This window comes from Pseudorca crassidens, chromosome 3, assembly GCF_039906515.1.
Source record: "Pseudorca crassidens isolate mPseCra1 chromosome 3, mPseCra1.hap1, whole genome shotgun sequence".
Classification (NCBI taxonomy): domain Eukaryota; kingdom Metazoa; phylum Chordata; class Mammalia; order Artiodactyla; family Delphinidae; genus Pseudorca; species Pseudorca crassidens.
In genome coordinates this window covers 122,688,285-122,712,278 of record NC_090298.1, presented here as the reverse complement: position 1 = coordinate 122,712,278, position 23,994 = coordinate 122,688,285, and the positions used below count along the sequence as shown (strand labels likewise).

General features: G+C 35.9%; 1 protein-coding gene across 5 annotated transcripts in view; it reads right to left on the bottom strand.

The window, feature by feature from the left end:
• The window catches only part of RBM27 (RNA binding motif protein 27), a 67,087-nt gene that overhangs the window by 16,210 nt on the left and 26,883 nt on the right, over positions 1-23,994 (bottom strand). For 2 of the 5 annotated variants that reach the window (XM_067732146.1, XM_067732147.1), the window contains exons 8-17: positions 23,038-23,172; positions 14,812-14,976; positions 12,757-12,906; positions 10,345-10,489; positions 9,748-9,901; positions 7,442-7,738; positions 6,575-6,715; positions 2,457-2,576; positions 1,012-1,086; positions 707-871 (exon numbers count right to left, since the gene is read on the bottom strand). In XM_067732146.1, coding sequence (XP_067588247.1) covers positions 707-871; positions 1,012-1,086; positions 2,457-2,576; positions 6,575-6,715; positions 7,442-7,738; positions 9,748-9,901; positions 10,345-10,489; positions 12,757-12,906; positions 14,812-14,976; positions 23,038-23,172 — 1,547 coding nt within the window. The remainder of the gene's footprint in view (positions 1-706; positions 872-1,011; positions 1,087-2,456; positions 2,577-6,574; positions 6,716-7,441; positions 7,739-9,747; positions 9,902-10,344; positions 10,490-12,756; positions 12,907-14,811; positions 14,977-23,037; positions 23,173-23,994) is intronic. The other 3 variants (XM_067732149.1, XM_067732150.1, XM_067732148.1) reach the window with 2 other exon arrangements.

The window sequence follows — 23,994 nt, the reverse complement described above, 5'->3', positions numbered from 1 at the left end:
TGTAAAAGCAAGCATTCTTCTACGGTAAGGAAACAAATAGAAATGAACAAAATTAGACTTAAATGGATCTAGAACTTTTGATTATTCTTTTCAATAGAAAGCCATATTTTTACCCATACTAAAGGCAATGATATCTTTTGAATATTAAAAGGGATGGCTGCATTACAACATTATTAAAAAATTAGAAAAAAAGCTGCTGAAATAGGAAATGTCTCTTTCCTTGCCATCACTCTAAGCAGTTACATCATCAGCATGGAGAACAAAAAAATTCAGTTAAAAAACATCTTTGTTCAAACCGGGTATTATCACTTCTTTCAGAGGGAGTGTACAGCATCTACAGAAACATTAAAAAAAAAAAAGATACTTATAATTGTCTCACACTAGACTATTAGCTACCTAAGGATTCCACTGCACTTTTTTTTTTTTTTTTTTTTTTTTGTGGTACGTGGGCCTCTCACTGTGTGGCCTCTCCCGTTGCGGAGCACAGGCTCCGGATGCGCAGGCTCAGCAGCCATGGCCACGGGGCCTAGCTGCTCCGCGGCATGTGTGATCTTCCCAGACTGGGGCACGAACCCGTGTCCCCTGCATCGGCAGGCGGACTCTCAATCATTGTGCCACCAGGGAAGCCTCCACTGCACTTTTAAAGTGCAAAGCACACCACAGATGTTCAATAACCCTATGCTGAATGAAAAATGCAAATAGGTACCTCTGTTTTTGTCTTTACTTTAGATGGTGTGGAGACTGCAGAAGATGTTTTTAACTCATCTTTCAATTGTGAGATCTTTTCTCCAAGCTCTTTTAAAGTCTTCATTATATTTGCTCTCTCTTCTGGTTTCATGTTTTTGTTTTTTTCTAGCTTGGATATTAACATCTATAAAATAAACAGCAAAAAGTAAAACTATGCTTAGTAAATTTTAGTTTAAGTAACCTTTAAAACTCTATTGGGGATATCTTTGTAAAATCCATTCCATACATCAATTCCAGCATGCAAATAATGAACATTTATCTTACCTTTTGGCATTCTATTTGTTTTTCTAACATTTCTTGCCTCTTTTTCCTCATATCTTGTTGTAGCTTCATTGCTTCCTGTACGAACAGGTAAAGAAAAAATCAGTAATGAATAACTAAGTTTGCCCATGATATATATGGCTACTACAGTCTCAACTCATTTCTTCTGAGTCATCCCTTATACGAGACAGATTTTCCTCCTAATCAAAAAATAGCTGAAGCCAGAGATGAAACCTTTAAACCTATTTTCCCCAACACTTCCAATATAAAAGAGTTTATGTTTGTAACTGTACTTTAATATTTAAAATACTGAACACTAATTAGCTGTATCTATGAGGTTTATTCACTTAAATGACCTGAATATGTATGTAAAGAAAAACAAGTTTTCACTTCCCCACATAATAAGCGAAATCCTTATTTTTGAAGTTTGAAGTCTAAAAATAAAGTCTAAAAGTGACATGCAGCTATAGATTAGAAATGATAGCAAAATCTATGGATTTTTGCCTGGAAAATGTTGCCTCCAACCCCTCTGTTAATTAAATCTCCAATTATACTGAGATAATATATATAAATAACTATTTTATTTGAAAAACTGTGAGTTTAAATCTAAGATGATAATGAAACTCAGAAGTGAGTCACATGAATAATAACTACATAATTGTTACACTTCACGTGAAATATTACCTAACTTACGAAGCCAGAAAGGAATTAAAAGAGAAAATAATGAAATAAAAGTGTTTATTTCTCTCCCTTGCGGGGGGGTGGGGGGAGAGACGACAGCTCAGTGTCTTTTACTTTTACATAGAAAAAAGTTCTTTCTTTGTGCTTGATGTAGCCACTGAAAGGCAACTGCAAAACATTTTTTCTGTTTGCTCATCTTTTTTTCAAGTGTACAATGCATCAAGCAGCAGCTAAATAAATGTTAAAATGTAGTTTCATAACAACATGAACTGTTCAGAGGTGTTAATATAATCACTTAAGAATTCAACAAATCCCGGACTTCCCTAGTGGCACAGTGGTTGAAAATCTGCCTGCCGATGTAGTGGACACGGGTTCAAGCCCTGGTCCAGGAAGATCCCACATGCTGTGAAGCAACTAAGTTCGTGCGCCACAACTACTGAGCCTGCGCTCTAGAGCCTGTGAGCCACAATTACTGAGCCTGCACTCTAGAGCCCGCGAGCCACAACTACTGATGCCTGCGTGCCACAACTACTGAAGACCGTGTGCCTAGAGCCCAAGCTCCACAACAAGAGAAGCCACCGTGATGAGAAGCCCACGCACTGCAACGAAGAGTAGCCCCTGCTCGCCGCAACTAGAGAAAGCCCACACACAGCAACGAAGACCCAACGTAGCCAAAAATAAATAAATAAAAAATAAATAAATGTATTAAAAAAAAAAAGAATTCAATAGATCCTTTCCTCTTGAAGGAAAAGAATTGAGGCTGTTACCTGCTTCTTTTTAAGAACTTCTTGGACATCGTGAGACTTTGATCCTGAACAAAGTTTTGAAGGTGTCTTTAAGTTTGAGGAGCTGTAGATCATTTTTGGATGGCCTGGAGTTGAAAATATCTATGAAACACAAATATAATTAAATTAAATCTTAGCAATACCTTAAAATAATTTTTTAAAAAGACTCCATATATTTTTTTTACATTTAAAAACTTCATTTATAAAACAAGTTCTTTATACATAAACTCAATTGTCATTCAAATATAAAAACAAAAACTAATTTTAAGCAATAATGTTGTGTTTCTGAATACAATCACTTATCTTTCTTTTCTTTATATATTTTTTAATTATGGGAAAAAGAACAACAACTCCTGACATCTAGGAGCTGGACTGCCACTCACAGCTAGGCCTTAGTGTCCCCTTGTTAAACATAAACAATTTTCATAGAACATCAACCTCAGACAAGGTCACTCTTGTGCCCATGGTGGATCAAGGCAAAAACAAGATCACTCCATTATCACGACTGAACACACACACAAACCATGAATACTATCCAAACCATAAAAATGACTAAACATCTCTCTACCCTGGCTAATATGAGTGACTACAGCTTCTTTACCAATTACAGCTTTAGCATAATTCTAGTCTTCCCTCCTTCTACGTAAACTACTAGGAAATCTGATCATAGAATTACTCCTGTTTCCTTTAACCCTCCAACAAATCACCTAACACTGCCAATCCTAACATAAGTCCTTGCTAACACCCTCTAAATGAGATGTTCCATGGTTTCACTGTGTATACTCCCTCACTGAATAAGAGTTGTTCAACTACAGGTGTGTTCCTGGAGGTCTTTGGGAGGGTAATGTCATTAAGCTCTTTTCCACAATGCCAAATAAGAATGCATGTTCTAACTGCAAACCCTCCTAAGAATTAAGGTACTTTGCAGTCATAATCTTAATACTATATTTAATCAAATGTTATGAGTTTACAACCAACCATAAGCAGTTAGCTCACAGATCTAACTTTGCAAGTAAAATGGTGACCATCTTTACTGTGCTTGTTTTGGTATTTAGATTCCTTTCTGAACAGAAATTTATTTATTTTTTTTTCAGACATTTATTTTTAAACAATTTATAATTTATAATAAATAAATAAATTTATAATTTATTTTTAAATTAACTTTGAATATATGATATAAGGGACACAGGATATAATACTAAGAAATTCATGGAAAATTCAATCACGCAATATATACAAATACAAAACTTATCTCAATCATACAATACTTAATTGTCCTAAAACTTAAGCTACTTTAAATACACAGGAAACTCTCTCAAGTACTGTAGGAACCTGCAGAGATGATGTTCATGCTGTTATTACTATTTATCAAAATAAAAATGGCACTACCTACAAGTTACTGAGCACTTATTATGTGCGAATAAGCACTTCTCTTTTATGCTTTACCAATATGAAATTTTTTAATCCCCATAGCAACTGAGTTTATTGAAAAGGAAACCAATGCTCGCCAGTTATTTAACACAGCTAGTAAGAGGCAGGTCAAGTCAGTAAGGGCTGTGTGACTTCAAAGTCTGAGATTGCTTTTGTTTTTCTATCTTTTAGTATCGAATTTTTTTTTTTCTTTTTTTTTTTTTTGCGGTACGCGGGCCTCTCACTGCTGTGGCCTCTCCCGTTGCGGAGCACAGGCTCTGGACGCGCAGGCTCAGTGGCCATGGCTCACGGGCCCAGCCGCTCCGCGGCATGTGGGATCTTCCCGGACCAGGGCACGAACCCGTGTCCCCTGCATTGGCAGGCGGACTCTCAACCACTGCACCACCAGGGAAGCCCTAGTATCGAATTTTTGAAACAAACCAAAGTACAAAATTATATATAAAAAACCTGACGTATCCATCAGCAAGCAGAAACAACCATCAATTTACATTATTTTATATAAAATAACCTTGTTTTATTTAAACCCCCAACTACATCATCATAACACACACATTATTTTATCTGTAAATAATTCAGTTGTATCTCTAAAAGATAAGGACTCCTTTCTTTTTTAAGTAAAACTACAATACCGTTGTCACACTTAAAAGGTATAACAATTCTTTAATATCGTTAAATAGTCACATTTCCAGATTCTATTATAATTTTCTAAACATTCTTTTCACATTTAAATTAGGACCTACTAAGGTCCATATAAATGCAATTGGTTATATCTCTTTAAAGTCTCCTTTAATTCCGTTTCCCTCTCTGTATCTTTCTTTTCTTTGCAAATCACTTCTGGAAGAAACCAGGTCATTCATCCTGCAGTATTCACTACAGGATTCTATGGTATCCTTTAACACGTCCCTCTGTCCTCTGAATTTCCTTTAAATTGGTGCGCAGTTCTAGAGCCTTTATGACATTTTTTCATTCTTTGATAGGATGCTAGTAATCTTCGACAAATTCCTCACTTTCTGGTTTGACATCTGGAACACTGTCACCCCCAGATCTGGGAACAGCCATTTCTTCAAGGATCCCTGGTTCTTTTTGGAGCTGGGGGAAGGGGCATGTCAAGGTTCATTACCATCAGGCTGGGTCACTGTTTCTAGACCTTTTTGGTGGACAGAATTAAGAAATGTTTTGGAGGTTTTTAAAGTTGTCTAGTTTCTTCTATCCTTGCTGTAACCACCAAGACTTAAATTATATGGGTTTCTTTTTTTGTTTTTTTTCTATCATAAGCAAGTATACGTATTCATTGCCCCAACTTTCTTAAATAAACAGTGGCCAACTCTACATTTTTTGTCCCATTTTGCTTTTTTTACTTAATGTATCCTGATGATCACCTCATGGTACACATAAAGATATTCGTCATTCCTTTGCAAAGTTACACATATGCTATTGTATGCACGTACTACATTTTAAGTAACCAGTCCCCTACTGATGGACACTGGATTGTTTCCAGTCTTTTGCTATTGAAGAGAGTCTACATTCCCTAGCCTTGCTCATATGTCTTTCTATAGTTTGACTAGTATATTTTTGGCACAGATTCTTAGAGGAGGATTATTGGTTTAGAGTAAATGCATACATAATTTTGCTAGATGCTGCCAAATTTCCTTTCACGGAGGCTATACCATTTAGCATTACCATCAGCATATAAATTTCAGGTCCTTGTGGACATTATCCTGGTTTACTATGTAATTTTAAAAATGGATCTAATTTTTTTTTTCTATCAGGCTATCCAGTTATCCCAATACCATTTACCAAAGAGTCCATACTTTCCCCGCTGAACTGAGATAATGTGTTAGCATATGATAAATTCCTATTTGTGAGTGAGTCTATAATCTCAGTCTTCGATTCTATTCCACTGGTCTGTCTCTTCATGTGCCAGTATCAAATTGTTTGAGTTATACTGACTTCACATTATTTTTTAATGTCTAGGAGGGCTAACCCCACCTGTTCTTTTTCAGTTTTCCTAGCTCTCTTGGAAAAAAAAATCACCGATCTGGACAGTCATCATATAGATATATTCCCAAAAGGAAAGGAAACTACTTAAAAACATATTTCAAAATCTGACTTTTGGGGCTTCCCTGGTGGCGCAGTGGTTGAGAGTCCGCCTGCCGATGCAGGGGACACGGGTTCATGCCCCGGTCCGGGAAGATCCCACATGCCGCAGAGCTGCTAGGCCCGTGAGCCATGGCCGCTGAGCCTGCGCATCCGGAGCCTGTGCTCCGCAACGGGAGGGGCCGCAACGGTGAGAGGCCCACGTACCGCAACAAAAATAAAAATAAAAATCTGACTTTCGAATTGACTATGACTGAATCCCCTTCATGATGTTCTTAATTATATTAAAAAAGAAACATTATAAAAGGAATGGATTAATAGACATCTATTAATAAATGGCTAAAAATTTCAAATTCCTATTTAGCTTTCAATAGGAAAAGAAAATTTAACTAGCAAATTTCTGGCTCAATCATGGAAATTAGGGAAGTTTACCGGCCACATTTAGGTTAGCTCTCACAATTATCTTGATTGAGGAAATAAGACATTATAAATCTGGGTGCTAATCAATTTGTTAATTTCTTTGTGTCACTGAACAACTCTAAATATATTTAAAGGTCCACAGAAATATATACCTGGCAATCATCTCCAGCACCACCTGACTGATTCAACAAGTGTGCTGCATCACCCTGGTTACCACTTGCATGTCCAAGACGATGTTTCACAGGAACTTTGTTAAGAACATATGCACCCGATGTCTGTGGTTTGTTCATCATCTGCATATACAAAATAAACATATTTATGGTGGAAGTTTTTTTAAATGCCTAGGAATGATACAAATTTAGGACAGTAATTACCCTGGGGAGGAAGATAAGGAAATGCGAAGGAAGGGTGCTTCAATCATCTGTAAGGTTTGATTTTTTTAAGTGAAGAGGTGGATATACACCGGAGCCTGTGCTCCGCAACAGGAGAGGCCACATCAGTGACAGGCCCGCGTACCGCCAAAAAAAAAAAAAAAAGAGTGTCTGATTCTAACACAAAACAAAGAAGCTGTTCTAGATTCAAAGTTGTTCGGTCATGGATGGCTATCATACTTTAGTGTTGAGAAGAATCACTAAAGGTATTTCTTAAATATGCAGATTTACGGTCCAATATCTAGAGACTGACTCTAGATCTGAGAAGGTAAGACCCAGGAATGTGCACCCAGATAAGTGATTTTGATGCAACACAGCACTTCTCAACCTTCAAGGTACGTAAGAATCACCTGGAAAGCCTGTTAAAACGGATTACTGGGCCCCACCCATAGTGATTCTAATTCAGTAAGTTGAGGTGAAGCCTTAGAAACTGCATGTCTAATAAGCTCCTAGGAGATCAGATGCTGCCGGTCTACAAATCAAACTGAATGGCTCTGATATAGAAGACCCCAGGACCACAAATTGAGAAACAATGATCTAGGGGATGGGATTAAAGGACCTTTAATTCCCTGTGAACCAGTAGATTACCTTCTGAATACCCCCATGTACCGTTGAGGGAGGAGACTGGGCCACCAGCACTTGCTGCTGATGAAGGTGCTGTGGCAGGTGATGGTGCTGCTGTGACAGGTGACTAAGTGTTTGCTGCTGTTGCAGGAGCAGCTGTGTTGGCGACTGTAGTGCTGGCTGCTCATTATTTTCCCTGTGCCACAGGACTCGAATGAACCGGTTGTTTAGAACTGCTTCAGTGCTGGAAATGGCTTTTCTGGCCTCTTCATTGGTAAGATACTGGATGAGGGCTGCTTCTGGATCTCCCTTAAAGGCAACCTATAAGAAAAAACAACAGCAACAACAACACACATAAATTAATGATTGTAGTTAAGCAAATATTGATAAATTATTGATAAAAAATTCAAAAGTAGAAAACAGCCTGCTGAAATTCATTGTGAATCCTATGTAAATAAAGTTAGCTATCCCTTAAAAGATAACATGTGTATTTCAACATTATATATGAAAGAATATTGGATTATTTAATAAATAATCCTAGTGATGTTATATAACCACTTGGGGAAAAGTTGTTAGGTTCCTCCCTGGTATCTTACACGTCCAAATAAACTCCAGAGAGAGAAAACATTTTACAAAAAAACCCAGGGAAAAAAGGTGAATATCTGTATAATCTGAGGCTTTGGAAAGCCTTTTTATGCACACCTATAAAGGCAGGACCCATAAAGACAAACAGCGAATTTGACCAAATAAAATTTTAAACCACTGTCAGTCCAAACCTGCCGCAAACAAAATGAGTGACAAAACGAAAAAGTAATTTTCATATATATGACAGGCAAAGGCTTGGAAAAGCATTATTATAAATGCCTTCATAAAAAATGGGCAAAGACAGTGGGCAGGTAAATCCAAAAGTGCTGCAAATGGTCTATATAAATTAGAGTCTACCTAGGAATAAAAACAAAGCAAATTAAAGCAAGTACAATTTTTCACTTATGAAACTAGTCTAAAAATTTTTAATGGATCCATATTAGAGTTTTGATGAGGTTCACACATTGTGTTAGGGAGCATCAACTGGCACAACCCTTTTGGAGAACAATTTGGCAGTTCAAATAAAAAGTTTTAAAATTCCCTTTAATTCAGCAATGCATCATAAAAAAATAAAAGGTTTATACAAAAGGAGGTTCACAATAGCATTGTTTTTATAAAAAATAGTAAGAACAACATAAATTCCCCCAAATAGAGAATAGTGCTTATATAAATTATGGCCTACTGCTATGGAATGAGTTATGTCCTCCCCAAATTCATACGGTGAAGCCCTGACCCCCAATGTGACAGTATTTGGAGACAGGGTTTTTAGGAGGTAAATAAGGTTAAATGAGATCAAAGGGGTGCGGCCCTAATCAGACAGGACTGGTGACCTTACAGGAAGAGCTCTCTCTGTCTCTTCCCTTCCCTCTCCTTCCATCATGTGAGCACTCAGCAAGAAGATGGCCGTCTCCAAGCCAGAGAGTCCTTACCAGGAACCAAATTGGCTAGCATTCTGATCTTGGATTCCCCACAAATAAATTTTTGTTGTTTAAGCCACCCAGTCTATGGTATTTGTTATGGCAACCCAAGCAGACTCATACTCATTTACATTAAAAGCTTCCTAGTTTTTCTAAATGCCATAAAGAATAATGACCTAGGAAAAATTTAAGAGGAAAAAGGTAGTGAGAGATACATAAATCATATTTTGGTTTGATGGCAACACTGCGTGTCAGGGGTAACTGACTGAAATCCCAACTTTAACAGACCTTCTAGTACCCTCAATTACAGCGTAACACCCAACCACAAATTGATAAATTCAAATATCTAACAAACACACAGCAAAATATAAAAGCTTCAGTTTATTTGATGTTAGATTATATGTTACAGTGCCTACAATTCTCAAGATTAGAACCATCCTTAACCAATTAATATTTCACAAAATAAAAGCCAGTCAGTAAACAAAATTACAATCTTAGAAGTTACCAAAAATCTTACCTACTTAGTTAGAACACTAAAGCAGGTAAAAAAGTCATCTGTCCAGAGATACAAGCATGAACAAAAATACAATAACTGGCCCACTGTCTTTCAGGAAGAGGTTGCAGAAAAGAACCAAATGAATTCAGAGGACAAATTCAGCACAACAACTCCGTCATAAAGTTGGGCATACAGATACACAGTGGAATTTAAAACACATAGCAGAGATGATCAGACTAATCACTGGCTTGTTTAAGCAAGGTAAGCTGATAGGAATATTTTTGAAGATACATTATATACATGGATTTTGTCACCAACATAGCTACACCTACCTGGATATTAACAATAGTTCCAAATTTGCTGAAATGTTCATTGAGCTTGGTAATGTTGTTCAATTCCTGAGGGATTTTCTTGACTTCTAATTTGGTGTTTGTATACTGATTCTTTCTCAAGAATCCTGGTTTACTCTGATTGTTATTCCCTTGCCTGAAAGGAATATTAACAGATCTTGGTTAATTCTCCTACATTATGCCTAGGCAAGAGATAATCAGCAAAGAATGTAAGTTTATATTTATTCAAGTATCCTTTGTAAGCACTTAACATTCTTCAGAAATGACTAGGTAATTTTCACATTATCCTTATTACATGGGAATCAAACAGGTAGAGAGAAAGAAAGAAGACTGATGTCTCAATAATTCTAATACTGGGTTAGGCCTAGAAATTAGTACAAATTACTAATATCTATTATCAATATTCTGTTAACTTTTCAATGTTTAAGACATACTAATGATGCCTTTGGGAATCTTAGCTTTAAGGCACACAGATTGAAAATTAATGATTAATGACAACTCTTAATTTTACAAATTTACTACTGCAAACAAAAAACCAGAAACATCAATTAGATGTTACTAATTAGCAAATTATCTTACTTTCCCAGCCAAGGTTTCTTTGCCAGTGGCCCTTCCAAACCACTCATAGCTCTTTTCCGGCTATCTGGTTCAAGAACCACTCTGGTTATGTTGCTATTAATTGAAACAGGAACTGGTGGTTCAGTCTGGATGACAATGTTAGCAGCTGTAGAAAACAAAAATTAACATTACTGACCATGCGTTGTATTTGGGGAATTTCAAATGATTAAAATTATTTAGTCCAAAAGCTAAAAATCACTGTGAATAGCACCTGGCTACTACCATTTCCTTTTCAGAAATGTTTAACAGCAAAAATAAATTATCAATTGCCTCCTTTTTCAAAAATACAATATGCGCATTTAAAAACTCCTAGCCAACTCTGATGTAATAATGACTGATTCAGGCAAGGATCATAAATGGAAGGAAAAAAAAATCAGTGAAAGGGTGTTGGAGAATAAGATATTTATCTGATGCCAAAGTACCACTCCACAAACTTTACAATGGAGAGCTCTAACAATTACAGCAAGTGATCAAACTTATTAGGCCACAAATGGAGTGAAATATTTGTCTCCTTATAGGATTCAACAAGAAGTTCACACGGATAGGATACTACTATGGAATTATGATTTTCTTTTATGTGTGGCAATGATATTGCGCGTATATAGTACTGTGTCTTATTCTCAGATGTAAACTAAAGGATCTTAAAGTGTCACAATCTCCAAAATTTACTTTCAAGTGATTCAAGAAAACAATGTGAAGGGAGAGGGGAGGAAGGGGAGGAAGACAGAGAGAAGAGTGCACACAAGTGAGCATTCATGCCCAAAGCTGACAAAATGTTAACAACTGGTGAACCTAAGTGAAAGTATTAACGTGTTTATTGCACTTTTGATTTTTTTGTAGGTTTAAGATTATTCAAACCTAAACATTGAAAGGAAAATTCAAAGCCAATGTTATAAATTAACACATTCCATTCACAACAGTTAAGACTAAAATACTATACGACGCTGACCTTATGATAGGTTACCTGTCAGTGGAAAGAGGTGTGTTGAACCAAAAAGCAAATACCAACCCAAAACTGCACGTTATATTCTGAGTATTCTCCATAACTTTAGCGACTCCACCAAAAGTAAAATCAGCAGCAAAGAATAATCACTGTGGGGCTGAAAATACGAACTTCCCACTAATTTCAGGTAATTTGGTAACAATATATGCATTACAGCACAGAAAGTAAGAGCATATTCTTTGGAATTAGATAAACCTGGGTCCAAATGCTAGTTCTGTCATGTATAGCAGGGGTCTCCAAACCCCAGGCCAAAGACCAGTAGCGGTCCACACAGCAGGAGGTGAGCGGCGGGCTAGCAAGCTTCCCCATCGCTTGTGTTACCGCCTGAACTATCCCCACCACCACCCGCTGCACCATCCGTCTGTGGAAGAATTGTCTTCCACGAAAACTGTCCCTGGTGCCAAAAAGGCTGGAGACCGCTGATGTATAGAATAGAATAGAACAGAAAAGAATTAATAATGGGCAAGTTCTTTAACCCCTCTTCGTCTCAGTGTCTATATATGAAAAAGAGAATAAAAATAGTACCTCATTTAAGTTGTTGGTAAGGAATATTAGAGATAATAATATATTAAAAAGGATTTAGTTTAATCTTGACACAAAACTGTTAACTGGTAGTAGCAATAATGTCATAAATGGCAGTAAAGAAGAGTTAATAAAATCAGGATAAGAAAGAAGGTAAGAAAAGGAAAATTGTCCACCATATAATTAAATCAGGAAAATATCCTCAGGATGGCACATGGCCAGTCACTCAAACTGAAATTAAATACTGGAAATCTAACTATAATAAGAAGTAAGAAACTGGAATCTCATCAAACGCTTTAACCAAACTTTGTTTTGAGCGGAGGTGAAAGGATGGTATCAACCCATATTAAAGGCAATGCTTGCATTTAATCTTTTAAGATTTGTGGCTATGCTTTATAAAGGTCCTAACATATGGTTTTAATCATAAATAATAGTCAAAAGATAATTTTATCATAGTGTTTAAAATTCTCAATGTTACTAGTGTGAAGCACAGCTCTTAAAACACAAAGTAGGCCATTAAATGATTAGTTCTTTGAAGGTGAGGGATCATGTCGTTTTTCTGTATCTAACATCTAGCATAGTGCCTAAAATAGCCTAAAGTCCTACAAAAAGAGCAATTAATTAACACTAGTATTATTTTTATTTAAAAATAAATATAAGCAGAATATATTTATTTTTATTTTATTTATGGCTTTAAAGTAAAATCTGGAGATATTCAAAAGCATTTGAGATCATTACACAGCACCCTTCAAAGAGAGACTGTTGAAAGTATTTTTAGACCTTAGTGAGGTCAGAAATACTATGCCCAAATGACATTTAGCATGAGAAAAAGTTAAATGCATTCTTACCTCTTGGATTTGCATCCATATCTCCAGAGGTTAGGCCAATCAGGTTTGGGCGCTGTGTCTGTGTTCTTGAAAAAAACTGCCTATACTGAGATCTACCAGAACTGGTAATACTAGGAGCTTCTGGATTATAACCATCTGGTTCATAGGTATCTGAGGGAAAACAAAACAACAAAACATGAAACAAATAACAGTAGTTAAATAATTTCCTATTATAAAATAACCAGAAAAATGAATTTTCTTCAACAAATATATCAACCCATATATATTTCTCTCTTTGAATTATAGTATATAGATAAACCTATTGGAAGTCAAAGAAACAAAAATGTTCCAGTCACAAAACACAGACATGTAAATCCATTCTGAATTACTGATATATTTCTGGATTTGTTTACCTAGCCATTTTTGTCCTCTATATTAATCACCTAATGCAAACTTAAATGCATATTTTTAAGAGAAATTTTCACATACATGAACGCCATATACAAATGACTGGCTGGGTTTCCTCTGTTATCACGTCTCACCTAATTTCTCGGTGTTCTTTTAATTGGGGGAAAAAACCAATCTATTAATTTGGTTATCTGCTTTTCTTTTTTTGGCCGCGCTGCGCAGTATGTGGGATCCTGGTTCCCCAACGAGGGATCAAACCCACGCCCCCTGCATTGGAAGCACAGAGTCTTAACCACTGGACCACCAGGGAAGTGCCTGGTTATGTGCACTTTAAACTGGAGAGAAAAGAGCCAATTTCATATGTGAAATATATCTCAAATGTTTGATTTCAAACAGCTAAATAAGATACATTTTATGTTTATAAATGTAATCATTATTTTACTACCACCCGCTTCATCAGTGCCACTTTTATCATGTTCTCTGTGTTTTCTCTACAACTAAAAATTTATTTATTTTTTTGGCCACACTGTGCGTGGCATGCGGGATCCTAGTTCCCCAACCAGGGATGGAACTCACGCCCCCTGCAGTGGAAGCACGGAGTCTTAACCACTGGACTGCCAGGGAAGTCCCTAAAAATTTAATTTTTAAAATTCTTATGCTAAATAAATATTTTGTTAGTGTTTAAAAAAAATTCTGAATGTGTTTATCTCTAAAATATCCTTTTCATCGTACATAAAATGAAAGAAGGTTAAGATGGAGTGAAGATGCCGATTCTCACAGTTGTGATTTATCAATATAAATCCTTGCATCTTTTTTTCTTAGTGGAAAAACCTCCTTTGTTGCTCGTATTAGGTTTCAGCTACAAGATAAGGTACATTCAGATCTTTATTACTAGCCAATTAGTTCTATAATTCAGAGTATAAGATCAGCAAATTATGATTTAAAAGTTTTCAGTTACCACTTGGTACTCTTGACAGAAAAATCTACGCTAAGGCTGCAGAAAGTTTTAAAGAAGTTACATAATCAAATAGCCTCGATCTGATAATTCCTGGGAATACACAGAACCCTAAGAAACTTGAAAGTCCTTTAGTTAATCATGATGAACTGAGATCTAAACGCAAAGTGAGAAATGTTAAAAACCTCATGAGACACCCTCAAAGCACTCCATAGATCTTCAAAATGTACATGTCAATAGGAGGGAAGAGTTTTCAAGAAATCACATTATACACAGCCATTCCATACAACAAGGGACAGATGGGAAAAAGACATTTTCATCTATGATCAGGAAGAAACCAGATGTTTTTGTTTTCTTTTAAAGAAAAATTAACCTAGTTTTCTTATAACATGTAACTGATTAGAAACCATTCAAGTAGATACTCTCTTCCTATCTATCGGATTAGAAACTAGTTCAAGGAACTAGCATGACCTTAGTTACAGAGGCATGGAAAGTAAATACAAAGGACACCAGAGATGACAGACACACAGGAGACCTAATCATCTAGGAGCCACTAGGGACAAACCAAAGAAGCAGAGAAACAGAAAATAAAACTACCTAGGAGTTTTAATGGGAATCTGTGAGAGCAGATCAGGATACCAGATCACCTCTTAGGTTGGCCAGTTTATGGTACAAAAGATCAGAGGTGGATGGCCATCTGTAGCAAAGCTTACCTGGGACCAGAGGGGTGGGGCTGGAGACTGAGGTATGGTACCCAATGGAGGATCCCATGAGGTTTCGAGGTGGCACCAAACGAGCTGCCAACAGAGGAGGCGGTGTCCCCAACTGAAGTCGCTCAGATGCAGCAGCACCATGTTCACGAGAGTACATGGGCTGTCCTACAGAGGAAAGAATAGGAGGGCAGCTGGGATTGAGAGTCACAAGCTTCTCGTAAGCAATGATCTACTTCCTGAGACTTGAGCCAAGAACAGAGAAAGTATACCAATGGGAACTGTACTCAAGAAAGATGTTACTAAGATACTTTCTAACTCAAGAAATAGACATGCAACTGGTTAGGATGCATTGAGGTACAAAGAGTAAGAATTAGATAGTGTGACTGCAAAACGACCATTTTTTATAATCTTAAATGGAATAATTACGTGCTGATTTACCCAAAACTGAACAATCAACCATATCAAGTTATTAGACAACGGAACCTTGAGCTATTATTCATGTAGAGTTTTGTATCCAATGAGACATGTGGTTATCAAAGCTGTCATACCCATTTAAAAAAAATAAAAACACTCCTCCCCAAACTCATATAATTTCAGGTATGCACAAACTATACTCCCTGAGAGCAGAAAAAAGAAAAATAATAAAGGAACTTAAAAAAAAGAAACCCACCACAAGCATACCCTCGGAGAATAAGAAATATTCAAAAGAAAAAATTAAACAAGACAGTGAAAATTCGTTACCCTACTAGCAGGTGGATAACAAACATAGAGAAAGAAAAAAAGGAAAAAATCCCAGGTGAACAGACTAGCCACTGTACACATGAAATTACCTCAGATATTAAGGACCACTTTTGGAAAGAAAGCACATTTAGAATCTATATTTATGGATGCAAGAAATGTCAGAAACAATGAAGCCAAATTCTGTAGAACAAGATTAAAAAAGACAAGGTATCAAGGAGCAAAACCCCCCTTTGGTTGGTTATTTAATAGTATCTTTTTCACTGACTACCTCGTATGAGACCTATTTTTAAGATTTACTCAATATTTTATATCTAAAGTCAGACAGACATTCACTATGTGACACAAAACAAAGTGAATTTAGAATTTTTTTATACCTGATGAAATGTCCTTATAAAGTGAACAATCCAGAAGACTATTAATACACCTTAATAAGACAAGTCACAAAGCACCACTTGATTTCACAGTAAATGCAGAGAAGAAATAGATGTGCTAAACTTTACTACCCTTCTCTTCCTATATACGGAGCAGAGGAGGTGACACATCATACTGTATAAGCAGACCACATAACTGGGGGCTTAGCACCAATCCTTTCAAAACTGAAAAAAGGATCAATCATTACATTGCAAAAACAATTTAACATATCCTCAATGATCTGAAAATAGTTTTAAGCATGACCTACTGCAGAGAATTCCTTGCAGAACACAGTAGTGAGCTAAAGAGAAAAATGGGAAGTACAATCTCAGTCCATATGACTAGTTTAAATTTATGATACAGCACTCAATGTACCATGTGTATTTAATTAATAACTGTCTCAAAGTAAATTAGAAACTAAAAGGCTACTTTGTACAATGTCTTTTTAAAACGAGTGACAAAGAACATGCATTCAGACACTTCAGAAAGATGGCTGTTTATTCAAATGAGCCGTGATTTTCTTTAACAACATCTATTCAGGTCTCTAAATAGTATTTCAAAAAGAAACAGTTCCTCAGATAAAAGGCTGATTCTAGGACTGGTTAGAAAACTTCTAAGATGGGCCTGGTACACCTTAGTATACCCTGTCCCTCCAAAAGCAAGATGGCTACCAAACACTAGCATGTCAAAAACGAAACAAAGCAATCTGCAGAACCAACATGAAGAGGCTCCCCATGGTCAAAAACTAGACAATTTGAACATCAAAAAGGGCCATAATGGGGTGAAACATACCAAACATTAGAAATCCATGAGTTCTTTATGATACTTAAAAAAAATACAGTGGTACCTCTGGAAGATATTAGGAAACAAACTCATTTTCTGAAAAGTGATAAATGAAAGGACACAAGCATTTATCCTGTCTTTCCTGTAAAAAGTGAATTTCAGGTTAAAGAAATGGTTAACTCCCAAGTTTCACTTTGTAGAATGCCAGCCAATAAATGTAGAAGAAATAATAGAATTAGAGTATCACACTTTTATAACCCCAATGAAACAAGAGATCTAGGCAGGGATCACAAATAACCACGTGCAACTTTTTAAACAGATGCATCAGGATGAAAACACCTGTACACAGTGATCAATATTTGTAACACAGAAAGGAGACAACTTGGTATTATGTACATCATGATATACTGCAGTAGGAAGTACAAAACCCCATCAATAAAATATTCATTCAAAATAAGGGGGGGGGGGAGCAAACATGACCCTAATTAAGTCTCTAGATCTAAACCTCTAATTTACAGGAAATACAGAGGATAGAGGAATGTGTTAAATAACACCAGGGGATGCAATGTGCCAAGTCCAGATTGTGGAAAAATTCTTCAGGACAAATGATCTGTTCCTTCAACAAATAAATGTCAAGGAGAAAAAAAAGAGGTTGGAGAAACTGTTACAGATTTAAAGACTTTAAAAAAATAAAATAAATAAACAAATAAAGACTTAAAAACATATTAACTAAATGTAATATGTAACCTTATTTGGATCCAGCTTCAAATGAACCAGCTATAAAGGAACATCTATGATACAACTGGGAATAATGAACACTGGTTGGATATTTGACAATAATACCTGTTATAAATATCTTGGGATTGTGATTAAAGTATAGTAATTGTGTGCATGTGTGTTTATCCCTTATCTTTTAGAGGTATATAATGAAGATTTTACAGATTAAATGTTATGTTTGGGACTTGTTCTAAAATAATCAAGTCAGGAGTGAGTTACAGATAAAGCAAGATTAACCGTGTGTTGATACATGTTGAAGCCACTAAATGAATAATGACAATTAACTACACTATTTGCTCTCCTCTTGTATTTGAAATTTTCCATAATAAAAAGTTTTTAAAAATCAAATTGGTTGGGCTTCCCTGGTGGCGCAGTGGTTGAGAGTCCGCCTGCCGATGCAGGGGACATGGGTTCGTGCCCCGGTCCGGGAGGATCCCACATGCCGCAGAGCGGCTGGGCCTGTGAGCCATGGCTGCTGGGCCTGCGTGTCCGGAGACTGTGCTCCGCAACGGGAGAGGCCACAACAGTGAGAGGCCCGTGTACCGCAAAAAAAAATAATAATAATAAATAAATAAATAAAATCTAGGATGTTATATTTTACTATCACTCTTTCACATACCCAGTACAACGAGCCTAGCAGTTACAAAATATTTCTACTCCTACTTCTTCAAAGAAGCAGAATAAACAGGTCAAATTTAAGGCAGAAAAGGGAGTATACTTTAAAATAGTCCTGTCCTGTGCAGGGGGAAGGGGGAACCCACAAAACCCAAAACCCCAAAACTGTACACTGAATTGGTGACTTCAAATTTGGGTAAAATGTTTAAGTACTTCAAAGGAAAGAGTTGATTTTAATAGGTGTTTTTCCATACAATTCCAACTACGTTTCATTATTTAAGTCCCTTTCAGAGTATTTCGGACATCTTAACTCCAAAAAAACCAAATTTCAGAGCTTTTTCTAAATTATAACCATTTCTGACATTAAGTTTTAAATAGCATTACCAGGAGTCCCATGTATCCTACCCAGTTTTCCAGTGAGGTAATTCTTTTTCTTCTTTTAACATTCAACTGACCTCTTAAAAAATGAGTGATAATTACAGACTAGATGAAGGTTTTATTTTGGGCAGAATTAGTTCCTTTGTTACCTGTATTTCTGAGGCACTCTGTTCATTTAGTTTTAACAGCAAAATACACTGTGATTGATTTTTGTGGGTTTGTAATTTTTAACATATTTCTTTCCCACTAATAGAGTTTTAGCTTCTTAGGAGAAAAATCATTTCTTATTCATCTGTATATTCCCAGTACCTAGCATTCAGTAGACTCCTATTCTTACCTCCAAAAATCCAGATTTCATTTTTCTATGTTTATTTGGGTCCCTATTGACATAATTTTCACAACTAAATACCATTTGATATGCTGTTCTTCACTTACACACATTATCTATGCTGTGAATTTTAATGATAGTTTCAATGACCAAAAAAATCTGTAACTTAAACTTTCCCAACTTGTAAAACTTTAAGAATAGCTTAAGTTCCCTATTACATTGCAAACAGACATATAGCTTTTTCACTTCATTTGAACTGAAGCAAGTTCTAATTTTCTTGAAATTATAAAGTATAGCTTAAAAGTAAACCTGAACAATTTGAAGAATTCAACTTATCTGTCTCAAAGGTAATTAAAAAAAAAAGATGTTTTAAAATCAACTGAATAGAAAGATACAAAAAATTTATAAATAACAAACTACACTCACCAAAAAAAATTTTTTATGTTTAGATTATCAGAAACCATCTCCTAGGTTTTCAAATTTCTCTCTAAATTTTGGAATCACATTTTAACTTTTAAGAAAGGAAGAAAGCAGTTTGCATAGTAGAGTTTTAAACTTCCCAATATTGAATATTCTATAAGTTTCAAAATGTTCAGTTGCCCACCAACTAAGTCTCTTTATAAACAATGACACAGCATATAAGACTATCTTCTAAAGCACTAATTCACAAATGCCAATAGGAAGCTATTGCCCTTTACTGGTCTGAAACAAAAATGGGAAAAAAATGTGATATTTCATAAAGCCAAATTTAAAAGGACTGTCATTTATTCTGAGTTATTTGGTATAAAAATGTATTTTTAAAATCGAAATATTAGATGTCTTCATATGCAGTCCTTAACACAGCAAAATAAGAAGCTGCTAACTGTACTGGTCCCCCAAATTTTCTTAGAAATGTTATCAGCCTCTGAAAAACAGAAACTTGAAACTTCAGTTCTAAAAGGACTTTACTGATATACCAAAAATAGTCTGGCTTTTAAGAAATAACAGAAAAATCATCTTCAAACATGAAGTCAGACATTTTGTTCATCTTGGCTCCCTAGGGTGTAGCACAATGCCTGGCACATAGTAGGCACTCAAAAAATATTTGCTGAATTAATATCAGGCTAAGTCATTGAAATAAATGGTAACTGCCAGATATTTTTTCATTAAAATCAAAATGGAATTTTTGTCATACTGAATGAAGTCAGATGAAAGAGACAAATATCATATATCACTTATATGTGGAATCTAAAAAAATGGTACAAATGAACGTATTTACAAAACAGAAACAAGACTCACAGATGTAGAAAACAAACCTGTGGTTACCAGGGGGGAAAGGGGTGAGGGGTGGGGAGGGATGAATTGGGAGATTGGAATTGACATATACACAGTACTATATATAAAACAGATGACTAATAAGGACCGACTGTACAGCACAGGGAACTCTACCCAATACTCTGTAATGACCTATATGGGAAAAGAATCTAAAAGAGAGTAGATGGGGCTTCCCTGGTGGCACAGTGGTTGAGAATCTGCCTGCTAATGCAGGGGACACGGGTTCGAGCCCTGGTCTGGGAAGATCCCACATGCCGCGGAGCAACTAGGCCCGTGAGCCACAACTACTGAGCCTGCGAGTCTGGAGCCTGTGCTCCACGACAAGAGAGGCCGTGATAGTGAGAGGCCTGCGCACCGCCATGAAGAGTGGCCCCCGCTTGCCACAACTAGAGAAAGCCCTCGCACAGAAACGAAGACCCAACACAGCAAAAATAAATTAATTAATAAACTCCTACCCCCAACATCTAAAAAACAAAAAGAGAGTAGATGTATGTATATGTATAACTGATTCACTTTGCTGTACACCTAAACTAACACAACACTGTAAATCAACTATACTCCAATAAAAATTTAAAAAGAAAAAAAAAAGCTGTACTTCAGGGCACAAAATTTGATATACATTTCCCCATAACTTATCTGAAATAGAAAATAAAAATCTCATGCTGGGAAAAAAAAAAGGGAACTTTTATAGAGTGAGTCACAATGTTAAATTTAACAATATTAAAATAAATGGTAATCGCCAGATCTTTTAGAAATTAAAAACAAAATGGAATTTTTATTGTGAGTCACAATGTTAAATTTAACAATATGAAAATGTGTCATCTGCAAAAGACTCTCAGATAAATAAAAGGCATTAAGAAGTAATGTTAAGAGCTGATTCAGGGGGGAATAGATGAAACAAGACTGATCAACATGAAACATGTTGAAGCTGGGTGATGGGAATGTGGCAGTTTATTATACCACCTTCTTTATTTTTATAAAATTTCCCGTAATTAAAAAAAATGAGAGAAGCAGTAAAACAAATGCGCACTGCAACAAGACACTATAGTAATTAGAAGACGGTGAGATACTAAAAGTGAAACAGTATGGACAATTACTTAACTATCAGATGTGGTTTCCGTTCTGAAGAAGCACAGCTGAACATAAGATTTACATAAATGAAAAGAAATCAAATAGTAGGCCTACGTACAATTATATGTCATTACGTAATAAATGCTTTTTGGTACTGTAGGAGTTCAGAACAGAGCAGTAATGTTCCCCATATACTTAGAAGATCTGGGTCTTGCAAAAACAGGAGAGGGAGTACATTACTAAGAATGAAGACAGGAAAACAAAGTTGAGTCATGACAGGGGCACAGACAGGGTTATAATTGGCCTGACCACAGAAAATACACATGGGGGAATAGTGAAAAGAGACTACCAAGAAGTGAGGAATAGATTATAGAAAGAGAAGCCATAGAAAGGGGTTCATCTATGGTTTAGGAGGAAATAATGGCCACTGAAGAGTTCTCATAAGGAACTGTCATGGCTGGTTTTCTTAGGCAGACTAGCTTAGCAGCATTATGTGGTGTGACATGGGGGGAAGATGGGAGTGAAACGTAATGGACTCGAAGATTGTAGCAATAATCCGAAATGTGAAGTGATTCAAGCGTGGATGAGGGCAGAAGCCACAGCAGGAAGAGACAGAAAGGGATGCTTCAAAGAAAAAGAGGAACAATTTTTCGATTAACTAGATATAAAAAAGCAAAGCAATGAGTCAGTCATGTCAGGGTTTCAATTCTAGGTGATAAGGTGGGTGTTATTTCCATTAACAAAGGAAGACAAGCATTGTGGAGGTAGTAGAGACTTAAGGGAAGATAACAGGTTTGATTTCAGAGAGGCTGAAATTTATGGAGACAATGATAACTACAAAATTATAATAACTATTCCTTACGTGTAACTTGCTAGGTGCCAGATACTATTCCAGATGCTTTATAGCTATTAATCCATTTCTTCCCCAAAACAACCTTAATGAGGTGAGTAATGTTATTATTATTTCTATTCTACAGAAGAGGAAATTAGGATACAAAGAGGTTAAGTAACTTGCCTAAGGTCACAATGACACAAGTGATGGAAGCAGAATTTGAACCTGGGCTTAATTACTTTTCTAAGTTGCCTCTCCAGGTCATGACAGAGATGAAGAAATGTTTATGATAAACACAGTTACAAAAAAAGATGAATTTATCTATAAAGTTACCTAGCTCTGTAAAGAAAATCTCACAGTCTGACATTTTAAACCACCAACTACCTTATTTTTATGTTTTTGAAGAAAAATTTTTTTAAGCCTTAGTCAACTAAAACCAACACCAACAACAAAAAAAAACCACTTAAGAAATAAAAGAGAATTAGGATCCAAGAAAAACATATTATTACAGTTAAACATAAATGTTACAAAACAGCCTAACCACTAAATATTACAGTTTAAAGGATGCTATCTTCACTTCAGCATTACAAGTTAAATAATTAGGTATATTTTATCGGACGTTTTGTATACTCTTAGGAGATAAGCCTTATGTTTTGGAAATTCAATCAGAGGAACAATTTTTGAACAGAAGCTTCAAAATAAAATTCCTTTAGTGGAGGAATGTTGCTACTCTACAGCAGAGTAGACTTCTCCAATACAGAAGGCCTTGCCCTTCTCTCCCATTATCACACAAAATTAAAATACAGTTATATATCATAACCACACACTAAACTGCCCTTTAAACACACATATAATTTTTATATAGCACAGTCCATAAAAATAGAAATTAATTGTATTTTTTTTTTAAGTGTAAGACTGTTCTGAGAAAACTTGGCTTTTCTATACCCTAGCAATTTTAAATCAAATGTATACTTACGTTCTGACACTGTATAAAGGAGGTTCTGGGGTAAGGGAGGAGGTAGTCTTGCTCCCACTGGTGCAAGATTGGGCACTGCACTTGTCCCAGGCTGATCACGGTTGTTTATCAAGCTTGACTGTGTTATAGGTGGTCCTACAGACAACCAAAAGTGAAAGGTAGAGCATTAATGTTTCCCAGCTAATAAAAATACTCACTACACCAAGTATTAATTTGGATATTCACACTTAAAATACCTCCTTTGGCTTAGAACAGAATTAAGGAATTTGATATGTGCAGGGTTAAGCACTGGGTACATAATTAATTTAAATGACATTTTAGTTCTGTAACGGACGAAACTAATCTAGGGTGGAAAAATGGCAGACTGGTTGCATCTGGAGGGGCAGTAGAAAATGGCTACCAAGGGACCTGAACAAACTTTCTGCGGTGAGAGAGTTCTACAGAACTCTCAAGTTAATGATAAACATGTTTAAGTGTACTGATGTTACAACATACCGTGAAATGGCATGAAAACTAAACATGGAGAGATCACATTTTTAGTTAATTGTAGAACCTAGATGCTATTTGTTTCCTTGAAATTTTTCATAGCAAAATGTTAGGGGGAAATGACATTCTTAGATTTAACTTTTAAACAGATATGTTCCCAAAATGAGGTTAAGATCTTTTATTGTGAGAATCCCTATACATCAAAGATGGCTTTTAATCTGGGAAATAAAATCTCACCTTGAGCTTCATAATTATACCATTCATGTGACAATATTAAATACTAACAAACACTGTTAAAATAACCATATTGCTATTGACCAATCTATGCATTAAATGTCTCCGAATCGTTATCAACTTTAATGAAACGTGTTCTATAAAGAATATTACTGCAGGAAAGCTATGTGATGGGTACATGGAATCATGTTAAACTATTTTTGCAACTTCTCGTGAGTTTGCAATAATTTAAAAAAA